General features: G+C 44.1%; 1 protein-coding gene across 9 annotated transcripts in view; it reads right to left on the reverse strand.

Moving 5' to 3' along the window:
* Positions 1–12,855, reverse strand: part of CHD5 (chromodomain helicase DNA binding protein 5) — a 409,378-nt gene that overhangs the window by 141,142 nt on the left and 255,381 nt on the right. For all 9 annotated transcript variants that reach the window (XM_082273263.1, XM_082273262.1, XM_082273261.1 and 6 more), the window contains exons 12-13: positions 12,146–12,277; positions 3,320–3,422 (exon numbers count right to left, since the gene is read on the reverse strand). In XM_082273263.1, the coding sequence (XP_082129389.1) occupies positions 3,320–3,422; positions 12,146–12,277 (235 nt within the window). The remainder of the gene's footprint in view (positions 1–3,319; positions 3,423–12,145; positions 12,278–12,855) is intronic.

The raw sequence follows: 12,855 nt of genomic DNA on the forward strand, positions 1-12,855 counted from the left end.
TTTATCATCATTTTTCCAGCTTCATTGTTTTCATTCTGTGGTGCTGGACTATAACCTTCAACCTTGGACCTTTATTATCTGCATTTGTTGGACTTTCCATTACACTGAAATTCCCAGCGATTGTGTTTTTTATGTTGGCGCTGTACTTTGTATTTATATTTTCTGATCTTATTTTTATGTACTGGCAGCCTTCGTGATTCAACTTTATCTTTGTATCCTGGGTGTGACCAAGCGCGGCTGGTTTTATTTATTATCTTTCTTCAAGTGCCTCCTTATTGAGGATCTTGAAACAGTCACACCACATGTTTTCAGAGAGTCCTGTATTTCACCTGAAGTTATTTGTGGGGTTTTCTTTGCATCCGGAACAATTTTCCTGGCAGTTGTGGCTGAACAATTAGTTGGTCTTCCTGACCGTGGTTTGGTTTCACCAGAACTCCTCATTTTCCACTTCATGATTAGAGTTTGAACACTCTCAATTCCTTGGATATCTTTTTTTATCCCTTTCCTGTTTTATACAGTTCAACTACCTTCTCCCCCAGATACTTTGACAATTCTTTTGCTTTTCCCATGACTCAGAATCCAGAAAGGTCAGTGCAGCACTGGATGAAAGATGCAAGGGTCTGTCAGGAGTCCAGAAACTCATTGACCTTTTATACACACACTAATTACAAGCAAACAGATCACAGGTGAGGATGGTTACCTTTAATAGCCATTCAAACCCCTTTGTGTCAACGTGTGTGCATGTTATCAGGCCAAAATCACCGGGGTATGTAAACTTTTGATCAGGATAGTTTCTGTTGTTGTCATTATGATATAAAAAGAGTAAACACAGTTGATTGATAAGAAATGGCTTCAGCCAAACACTAATCATGAGTGAAAGAAAAGTTTTTGTGTCATCATTCATATTCTCTGAAAAATTGCCAAGAAATCATAAATCCTGCCAGGGTGTGTAAACTTATGAGCACAACTGTATATGGGGTCGTGTACAGGGGGGCTTCAAAAAACAGTTTGAATTATTTTTATATATTTTATATAATTCTTCCTTTTTCCCCACACTTTTTTTTTTTTACTTTATTGTTATCACAAGGGGGCTAACAAGCCCCCATATAGTAGCATAGGCAGGTGACAGGTACTCTTTATGGAGACATTGGGGGTATATTAGGCCTCAATTGTCTCCCCTGCCCTACAATGCAGCTATTCAAGCACAGGAGTGCTACTGAAGCCAAGGATAGGTAAACTAACTACCAGACTTTTCTTTTTAAAGAGAAACAGTCACCCAAAGGCATCTGTAACAACTGCAATCTCTGGGCCATTGGCTGCCACAGTGGAGCTCACTTCATCTACATTAGGGGTCCCCGAACTTTCTAAACAAAGGGCCAGTTTATTATCCTTCAGATTTTAGGGGGGGGCAGAGTGTGGATAGCGGGAGTGGAAATATTCCTGTCATCAGTAGGAGTAAACATTGTCACATTTGCTATTAGGGGGAGGTAGAGTGCTGCATCATTGGTATCAAAGGAATAAATAGTGCCCCGTTATTGGTATCATTGGGAGAAATGGTGCTCCTTTGTTAATGTCACTGGGAGCAATGGTGCACTGTTGTTGGTGTCAGTGGGAGAAATGTTGCCATATTGTGGGTTTCAGTGGGAGAAATGGTGCCTCATTGATTGTATCATTGGGAGAAATGGTGACCCATTGTTGGTATCATTGGGAGAAATGGTGACCCATTGTTGGTATCATTGGGAGAAATGGTGACCCATTGTTGGTATCATTGGGAGAAATGGTGACCCATTGTTGGTATCATTGGGAGAAATGGTGACCCATTGTTGGTATCATTGGGAGAAATGGTGACCCATTGTGGGTATCATTGGGAGAAATGGTGACCCATTGTGGGTATCATTGGGAGAAATGGTGACCCATTGTGGATATCATTGGGAGAAATGGTGACCCATTGTTGGTATCATTGGGAGAAATGGTGCCCCATTGTGGGTATCATTGGGAGAAATGGTGACCCATTGTGGATATCATTGGGAGAAATGGTGCCCCATTGTGGGTATCATTGGGAGAAATGGTGCCCCATTGTTGGTATCATTGGGAGAAATGGTGCCCCATTGTTGATATCATTGGGAGAAATGGTGCCCCATTGTTGGTATCATTGGGAGAAATGGTGTCCCATTGTGGGTATCATTGGGAGAAATGGTGCCCCATTGTTGGTATCATTGGGAGAAATGGTGCCCCATTGTTGGTATCATTGGGCGAAATAGTGCCTCATTGTTGGTGTCAGTGGGAGAAATGGTGCCCCATTGTTGGTGTCATTGGGAGAAATGGTGTCCCATTGTTGGTATCAATGGGCGAAATTGTGCATTGTTGTGGGTGTCAGTGGGAGAAATGGTGCTCCATTGTTGGTGTCAGTGGGAGAAATGGTGCCTTATTGTTGGTGTCAGTGGGAGAAATGGTGCCTTATTGTTGGTGTCAGTGGGAGAAACGGTGTCCCATTGTTGGTATCATTGGGCGAAATTGTGCATTGTTGTGGGTGTCAGTGGGAGAAATGGTGCTCCATTGTTGGTGTCAGTGGGAGAAATGGTGCCTTATTGTTGGTGTTAGTGGGAGAAATGGTGCCTTATTGTTGGTGTCAGTGGGAGAAACGGAGTCCCATTGTTGGTATCATTGGGCGAAATTGTGCATTGTTGTGGGTGTCAGTGGGAGAAATGGTGCTCCATTGTTGGTGTCAGTGGGAGAAATGGTGCCTTATTGTTGGTGTCAGTGGGAGAAATGGTGCCTTATTGTTGGTGTCAGTGGGAGAAACGGAGTCCCATTGTTGGTATCATTGGGCGAAATTGTGCATTGTTGTGGGTGTCAGTGGGAGAAATGGTGCTCCATTGTTGGTGTCAGTGGGAGAAATGGTGCTCCATTGTTGGTGTCAGTGAGAGAAATGGTGCCCTATTGTTGGTGTCAGTGGGAGAAATTGTGCTCCATTGTTGGTGTCAGCGGGAGAGATGATGCCCTATTGTTGGTGTCAGTGGGAGAAATGGTGCCCGACTGTTGCTGTCAGTGGGAGAAATGGTGGCCGACTGTTGGTGTCAGTGGGAGAAATGGTGGCCGACTGTTGGTGTCAGTGGGAGAAATGATGCTCCATTGTTGGTGTCAGTAGGCAGAATAATATCTCATATCAGTGGGAGGAATGGTGCCCCAAGGGCCAGATAAAGGCAAGCAAAGGACCACATCCGGCTCCCGAGCCACAGTTTGGAGACCACTGTCCCAAGTAAGAAATATTCTGGGTCCTAGCGCAGGCACTGTATTCACGAGGGGCGTTATCACTTACGTCAACTATAGGTGTCAGTGGAGGTTTGTCTTTTTCATCCTTCAGTTTTCTGCTGTTCCTAAATTTGGCCGGAGCTCTCGCTTCTTCTCCCAGCATCAAATCCCTGTAACAGATAATGCATGACAGACACTTGTAAACCTTCTGCAGAATCCAATTAAAACAATGACACTAACTGGTCCCTGACACCAGCCGAGCCAGCAAAAAGCAGCAGCAATAATTAGCAACTGTAATGGGCAAAAAGTCTGAGAGGTACTAAGAGACACGACAAATCCTATCCCAAACTGCACACAGCTGCAGATGCAAACACAGCGGACACAGATAATTCCGATCGATCCCGGTGTCACAGACACCCTCGTTTGGGATCCTTCCCCATTCAACATCAGCAAACAGCAGCAGCCCTGAGGGGGGAGGAGTCTTTTTCCCCTGAAACGCACTGGCCTGATCACTTGTTGCTACTTTCAATAAACAACCACTAATCCACCTCTCGACTTGCATTTCATTGGATATCGGGCGCTCCCTCTTTTTCTACTAGTAGACTGCACACAGTTGTCAGCCTGTTCTCAAATTTCAGATGGTGTAAACAAGATGATAGAGTGTAAAGCTGAGTTATCACATAGGAGGGGAGGATGCAGTGGTGAGAAATCCAGTTTAATTTTTGAATTTATTCTGCTGTTGCTGTGATAACCACAGTGAACATGTTGTCCCTGAAGTTGATAAGCTGATGTGCTTAACCACTTAAGCCCCGGAAGATTTTGCCCCCTTCCTGACCAGGGGGTATTTTGCGATTCGGCACTGCGTGAATTTAACGGACAATTGCGCGGTCGTGCGACGCTGTACCTAAACGAATTTCACGTCCTTTTTTCCCACAAACAGAGCTTTCTTTTGGTGGTGATTGATCACCTGTGCGATTTTTACTTTTTGCGCTATAAACAAAAAAAGAGCGCAAATTTAGCAAAAAACAATATTTTTTAACATTTTGGGGCAATTTTTTTTACCATATGTTTGGTAAAAAAAAATAGCAAAAAGCGTATTTTGATTGGTTTGCGCAAAAGTTATCGCGTTTACTAACTACGGGAAAGATTTTTGTCATTTTTGTTGTGTTTTTTTTTAACACGTAATGGCGGCGATCTGCGTTTTTTTTTGCGGTACTGCGACATTGCGGTGGACAGATCGGACCCTTGACTGACATTTTTGACACTTTTGGGGGTACCGGTGACATTACTACAGTGATCAGTGCTATATATATGCACTGTTACTGTAAAATGACACTGGCAGTGAAGGGGTTAACTTTTTTGAGAGGGAGGGGTTATGTGTGTCCCTAGGGGCGTGATTCTAACTGTGATTCTTACAACTGTGATGTAAGAACAGAGATCAACGGTCCTACATAGTAGAACCATATGATCACTGTTTCTACACAGGGAGAATGACAGGCGGCTTTGTTTACATCAGCCGCCGCCTTTCTCCCGCTTTAACGGACGATCGTGAGTGACCGGCGGACATCGGGTCTGCCGGGCACACGCGCGGGGGGGGGTCCCGTGACCGCGTGGGAGCGGGAACGCGCCTCCGGCGGCGCGCGCTCGCTCCCCAGAGCCTCTCAGACTAGTGATGTAGCCCTACGTCGCTTTGCCTGTGAGGGGCTGACTGCCGACGTAAATAGTCGTGCGGCGGTCGGCAAGTGGTTAAAGCAGAAAAATGGGCATCTCAGTTTGTTGTTTATGGGGCTGTGTACCCGCAGACCGGTCAGGGTGCCCACTCTCCTGGTGAGGGCAGATTCCCCCACCAATTCCCCCACCAGGAGCAGACAATGGTTCGGCACAAGGGATTCCTCTGTCAGAACTGCTGATGTTTATAAGGAAATCGTGCAAATTGCTCTCCAGCAAACCTGTGATTGAAGGAAAGAAATTTGCACAATTTATGGCCTGCCTTAGTCTCCATTCACCCTTGTGCGACTTGTCATCCAACTTTGGACATCGAAGTCCCATGACAAGTCGTACCCAAAATTTTCCAGTGATAACCATTGATATACAGTATCTCACAAAAGTGAGTACACCCCTCACATTTTTGTAAATATTTTATTCTATCTTTTCATGTGACAACACTGAAGAAATGACACTTTGCTACAATGTAAAGTAGTGAGTGTACAGCTTGTATAACAGTGTAAATTTACTGTCCCCTCAAAATAACTCAACACACAGCCATTAATGTCTAAACCGCTGGCAACAAAAGTGAGTACACCCCTAAGTGACAATATCCAAATTGGGCCCAATTAGCCATTTTCCCTCCCCCGGTGTCATGTGACTCGTTAGTGTTACAAGGTCTCAGGTGTGAATGGGGAGCAGGTGTGTTAAATTTGGTGTCATCGCTCTCACTCTCTCATACTGGTCACTGGAAGTTCAACATGGCACCTCATGGCAAAGAACCCTCTGAGGATCTGAAAACAAGAATTGTTGCTCTACATAACGATGGCCTAGGCTATAAGAAGATTGCCAAGACCCTGAAACTGAGCTCCAGCACGGTGGCCAAGACCATACAGCGGTTTAACAGGACAAGTTCCACTCAGAACAGGCCTCACCATGGTCAACCAAAGAAGTTGAGTGCATGTGCAAAACAGTTTGCTGAAGACAAGCAGACTAAGGAAATGGATTACTGGAACCATGTCCTGTGGTCTGATGAGACCAAGATAAACTTATTTGGTTCAGATGGTGTCAAGCGTGTGTGGCGGCAACCAGGTGAGGAGTACAAAGACAAGTGTGTCTTCCTACAGTCAAGCATGGTGGTGGGAGTGTCCTGGTCTGGGGCTGCATGAGTGCTGCCAGCACTGGGGAGCTACAGTTCATTGAGGGAACCATGAATGCCAACATGTACTGTGACATACTGAAGCAGAGCATGATCCCCTCCCTTCGGAGACTGGGCCGCAGGGCAGAATTCCAACATAACAACCCCAAACACCTCCAAGATGACCACTGCCTTGCTAAAGAAGCTGAGGGTAAAGGTGATGGACTGGCCAAGCATGTCTCCAGACCTAAACCCTATTGAGGATCTTTGGGGCATCCTCAAACAGAAGGTGGAGGAGCGCAAGGTCTCTAACATCCACCAGCTCCGTGATGTCATCATGGAGGAGAGGAAGAGGAGTCCAGTGGCAACCTGTGAAGCTCTGGTGATCTCCATGCCCAAGAGGGTTAAGGCAGTGCTGGGAAATAATGGCGGGCACACAAAATATTCACACTTTGGGCCCAATTTGGACATTTTCACTTAGGGTGTACTCACTTTTGTTGCCAGCGGTTTAGACATTAATGGCTGTGTGTTGAGTTATTTTGAGGGGACAGTAAATTTACACTGTTATACAAGCTGTACACTCACTACTTTACATTGTAGCAAAGTGTCATTTCTTCAGTGTTGTCACATGAAAAGATAGAATAAAACAATAAATGCCTTTAAACATGCTTGGGACAAACATAGATCTATACTCAAACAAAAAAGTTAAATTAACCACTTCCCGACTGCAGATATACTGCGGCAGGGTGGCCGCTCTGTGCCAGATCATGTACCCAGTACGTGATCTAAAAAATTCTGGGTCTGGGGCACGCACGGGCATCGCCGGCGACCCGCTCCCGCTGTGATTACTCACAGCGGGAGCCCAGCGGTGGGTACTGCAGACTCGATGTCCGCCAGCACCCGCTGATTGTACAGTACAGAGGCAGAACGGCGATGTAAACAAGGCAGATTGCTGTTCTGTCAGTAGGGAAGACGTGGATTCTGTGTCTCTGCAAAGCAGGAACATGGATCAATGCCTTCCTCTAGTAAAAGCATCTCCCCCACAGTGAGAAAGCACAGGCTAGACACACAGTTAATCCTTTGTTCACCCCTAATGTTAACCCCTTTCCAGCCAGTGTCATTAGTACTGTGACAGTGCATAATTTTAGCACTGATCACTGTATTAGTGTAACTGGTTCCCAAAAAGTGTCAGTTGGTGTCAGATTGTCCACCACAATATCACAGTCCTGCTATAAGTCGCCGATCGACGTCATTACTAGTAAAAAAATTAAAATTTGTTAACAATATCCCATAATTTGTAGATGCTATTTCTTTTGCGCAAACCAATCAATATACTCTCTTATTGGGATTTTTTTTTACCAAAAATATGTAGCAGAATACAAATTAGCCTAAAATAATAAAAATAAATTGATTTTTAAATTTATAAATTGGTCTAAAATTGATCAAGAAATTAGATTTTTTTTACTGAATATGTTTTATAGCAGAAAGTAAAAAATATTGTTTTTATTTAAAAACTGACTGCCATTTTTTGTTTTTAGCACAAAAAAAAAAAAAACCCGGAGGGGTGATCAAATACCACCAAAAGAAAGCTCTGTTAGTGGGGAAAAAAAGACCTCAATTTATTTTGGTACAGCGTCGCATGTCTGCGCAGTTGTCCGTTAAAGTAAGGCAGTGCCGTATCACAAAAATGGCCTGGTCATTAACCACTTAAGCCCCGGAAGATTTTACCCCCTTCCTGACCAGGGTTTTTTTTGCGATTTTTTACTGCGTGACTTTAACAGACAATTGCGCGGTCGTGCAATGCTGTATCTAAACGAATTTCACGTCCTTTTTTTCCCAGAAACAGAGCTTTCTTTTGGTGGTATTTGATCACCTGTGCGATTTTTTGATCATGCGCTATAAACAAAAAAAGAGCGTAAATTTTGCAAAAATAACAATATTTTTCAAATTTTTTTTATATGAAATTCCCCCCCAAAAAAATGTAAAAATCAAAATTTTTTAACATTTTCGGCCAATTTGTTTTATGCTACATATGTTTGGTAAAAAAAAAATTGCAAAAAGCGTATTTTGATTGGTTTGCGCAAAAGTTATCGTGTTTACTAACAAAGGGAAAGATTTTTTGGTGTTTTTTGTAATGGCGGCGATCTGCGATTTTTTTTGCGGTACTGCAACATTGCGGCGGACAGATCGGACCCCTAACTGACATTTTTGACACTTTTGGGGGTACCAGTGACATTACTGCAGTAATCAGTGCTATACATATGCACTGTTACTGTAAAAATGACACTGGCAGGGAAGGGGTTAACTGTATTGGAGAGGGGGGGTTAAGTGTGTCCTAGGGGCGTGTTTCTAACTGTGATTGGACATGGCTACTAGTGTAAAAACAGAGATCAACGGTCCTACATAGTAGAACCGTCTGATCTCCATTTTTACACAGGGGAGAATGACAGGTGGCTTGTTTACATAAGCCGCCTGCCTTTCTCCCACTCTACCGACGATCGTAGTGTGACCGGCGGACATCGGGTCCGCCGGTCACACGCCCGCACTCCTCTGTGAACGAGCCGAGGTGGGCGCGCGCGCGCTCGCCCGCCCGCTATTGGCTAAAAACCCGGTGACAGGCTAGCGACGTAGATCTACGTCACTCTGCCTGGCCGGGGCTGACTGCCGCAGTAAATATACTGTGCGCAGTCGGCAACCGGTTAAGGGAGTAATTCTTCTGGAGGGCAATTGTTTTAAAAAATAAGGAGCAGACTTGATGGACTACTCTATGTTTCTATGCACTACTCTGGTCCGACTTTCATGCAACTTGAGTGCCTTAGACTGCAATGTAAACCCTCAAACGTTGCATTTGAATGTTATACATGCGACAGTTGTGCACTAGTTGCCCATTATCATTGGTCAAAGTCGCACCCATCCAAAGTTGAATCAAAGGTTGCACTCCAAAGTCACACAACTTTGAAGTACAAGTGTTAATCGATCCTAATGCTTTGTTCATATTTCATATCTGAGGTTTACAACCACTTTAACCAGTTCTGGACCTGAAGATTTTCCCCCTTAATGACCAGGCCATTTTTTGGGATTCTGTACTGCGTTTCTTTAACTGACAATTGCGCGGTCGTGCGACGCTGCACCCAAATAAATTTGATGTCCTTTTTCCCCCACAAATAGAGCTTTCTTTTGGTGGTATTTGATCATCTCTGCGATTTTTTTTTTTTTTTTTTTGCGCTATAAACAAAAATAGAGCGACAATTCTGAAAAGAAAAAAAAAAAAAACAATATTTTTCACTTTCTGCTATATAAAATTATCAATAAAAAAAAAAAAATAAAAATCTAATTTTTTCATCATTTTTGGCCAATTTGTATTCTGCTACATATTTTTGGTAAAAAAAAAAAAAAAATCCCAATAAGCGTATTTTGATTGGTTTTGCAAAAGTTATTGTGTCTACAAACTAGGGGAAAGATTTATGTAATTTCTATTTATTTATTTTTACTAGTAATGGCGGCGATCTGCGATTTTTGGTGGGACTGCGACATTGTGTCCGACAGATCAGACCCCTAACTGACATTTTTGGGGTGGCCAGTGACATTACTACAGTAATCAGTGCTAACAAAATTTGCACTGCTACTGTAATAATGACACTGGCAGGGAAGGGGTTAACTCAGGGGCGATCAAAGGGTTAAATGTGAGCCTAGGAGAGTGATTATAACTGTATGGGGCGGGGCTTGTGAAATGATCATAGAGACATGTGTTCCTATACAGAAGGATCACAGGCGCTCTGTTATCATTTCAGAGAGTTTTTTTTTTATACAAGTAATAGCGGTTATCTGCAATTTTTAGCGGGACTGTGGCGGACAGATCGGACCCCTAACTGACATTTATGGTGTTTTCTAACTGTGAGGGGGGTGGTGGAATCAAAACAGAGACCTGTGATCCTAAATTGGAGGATCACAGGGGCTCTGTGATGATTCCAGAGACAACAACGGTCTGCTGTGTTTACAACAGCAGACCGCCGTTCTGTGTCCACGGGGAGCGATCACAGGTGCCCAGCAGCAATCACGGCCACCGGCCCCGTGAATCCGCTTCCCTGCTGGCTACTGGGGGAGCGCGCGCCCCCAGGAGTACTCCCGTGAACCACCATACAGGTACGGCGGTTCCCACAGCCGAGCCAGCCTGCCACAGTATATCTGCGGCGGGCGGTTGGCAAGTGGTTAAGTAAATCAACTTCAATGTGCCGAAGCCCTGAAATCTAAAGGACAATCAGCGATGGCAGCCTACAAACGTCTTGCTTATTTTTACTAGTTCTCCTTTATACAGTGCATCCGGAAAGTATTCGGAGCTTCACTTTTTCCACATTTTGTTATGTTACAGCTTTAATCCAAAATGGATTAAATGTATTATTTTCCTCAAAATTCTAAAAACAATCCCCCATAATGACAACATGAAAGAAGTTTGTTTGAAATCTTCATAAGATCATAAGTATTCACACCCTTTGCCATGACACTCAAAATGGAGCTCAGATGCATCCTGTTCCCAATGATTATCCTTCAGATGTTTCTACAACTTGCTTGGAGTCCACCTATGGTAAATTCAGTTGATTGGACATGATTTGGAAAGGCACACACCTGTCTATATAAGGAGCCACAGATAACAGTGCATGTCAGAGCACAAACCAAGCAATGAAGTCCAGGAAATTGTCTGTAGACCACAGAGACAGGATTGTATAGAGGCACAGATCGGGGGAAGGGTACAGAAACATTTCTGCTGCATTGAAGGTCCCAATGAGCAAAGTGGCCTCAATCATTCATAAATGGAAGAAGTTTGGAACAGCCAGGACTCTTCCTAGAGCCGGCTGCCCAGCCAAACTGAGTGATCGGGGGGAAGGGCCTTAGTCAGGAAGGTGGCCCAGAACCCGATGGTCACTCTGACAGAGCTCCAGTGTTTCTCTGTGGAGAAAGGAGAACCTTCCAGAACAACCATCTCTGCAGCACTCCACCAATCAGGCCTGCATGGAGGAGTGGCCAGACGGAATCCACTCCTCAGTAAAAGGCACATGACAGCCCACCTGGAGTTTGCCAAAAGGCACCTGAAGGACTCTCAGACCATGAGAAACAAAATTCTCTGCTCTGATGAAACAAAGATTGAACTCTTTGGCCTGAATGGCAAGCGTCATGTCTGGAAGAAACCAGGCACCGCTCATCACCTGACCAATACCATCCATACAGTGAAGCATGGTGGTGGCAGCATCATGCTGTGGGGATGTTTTTCAGCGGCAGGAACTGGGAGACTAGTCAGGATTGAAGAAAAGATGAATGCAGCAATGTACAGAGACATCCTTGATGAAAACCTTCTCCAGAGTGCTCTGGACCTCAGATTGGGGCGAAGGTTCATCTTCCAACAGGACAACGACCCTAAGCACACAGCCAAGATAACAAAGGGGTGGCTATGGGACAACTCTATGAATGTCCTTGAGTGGCCCAGCCAGAGCCCAGATTTGAACCCGATTGAACATCTCTGGAGAGATCTGAAAATGGCTGTGCACCAACGCTCCCCCATCCACCCTGATGGAGCTTGAGAGGTCCTGCAAAGAAGAATGGGAGAAACTCCCCAAAAATAGGTGTACCAAGCTTGTAGCATCATACTCAAAAAGACTTGAGGCTGTAATTGGTGCCAAAGGAGCTTCACCAAAGTATTGAGCAAAGGGTGTGAATACTTATGTACATGGGATTTTGTTTTTATTTTTAATAAATCTGCAAAGATTTCAAACAAACTTCTTTCATGTTGTCATTATGGGGGATTGTTTGTAGACTTTTGAGGAAAATAATGGATTGAATCAATTTTGGAATAAGGCTGTAACATAACAAAATGTGGAAAAAGTGAAGCTCTGTGAATACTTTCTGTATGCACTGTACATGACATCCTGCCCTCCTCAGTACACAACAATATATAACTCAGCTGTATATTAGTAATGGGGTGAAGGGGCAGACTTGTTAGGTAATCAGGACAGTGGCGATGTGCTTAGCGCTGTATCTCTCCCCGCAGAAGATCAATACCTGTGGTCCCAGTAAGCTTGTTTGAGGTTCTCGTAGTCTGGAATGTCAATGTCATCAATCTCCCAGGTGCACTGGTCGTAGGGCAAGTCCTTCCACTTAAGCAGATAATGGATGTCTCCTTTCTTGTCGAGGCTGCAAACAAACAAACACAGGAGGTCACTTACTGAGATTTCCTTTCTACTTCCTTTTTAGTATACAGAGAGTGTAAAGCGCCATTCATCAAATCAGCGTTTAAAGCCAAACTCCGGGGGAAACGGTTTATTTTCAAAACTGCACTAGATAAATAAGTTAGCTGTAATACAGTGTATACTACATGTGGATGTCTGCTGCTTAGTAAAACTCATACCTTAACACAAATAGAAGTGCAGTGCTAAAAGCATGATATAAAACATGGTGAAAGAATAAACATGTAAATGTTCATATAAGTGAGTCCCAGGTGAAAAAAGCAAAATCTTCCAATTGTTTAGAGATGAGATGATCCCACCACCAAGGAAGACAATAAATGCTCTCACTGGAAGATATGGACCCAATGTACCTTATAGCAAATGGGTCATACAGGCTGGTTTCACTGAAAATCCCCAAAGGTAGCGGAATCACCCGAAGTTCCCATAAGGGGGTCCGAGCGTTTCATATATGGATGCCAGGAAGTCCCTCACGGTTACATAGAAGGGATAAGCCAGACAGGGCCAACATAGTGTAAAACTGTTTAA

This window comes from Pelophylax lessonae (genome assembly GCF_965119305.1).
Source record: "Pelophylax lessonae genome assembly, chromosome: 12".
Lineage (NCBI taxonomy): Eukaryota > Metazoa > Chordata > Amphibia > Anura > Ranidae > Pelophylax > Pelophylax lessonae.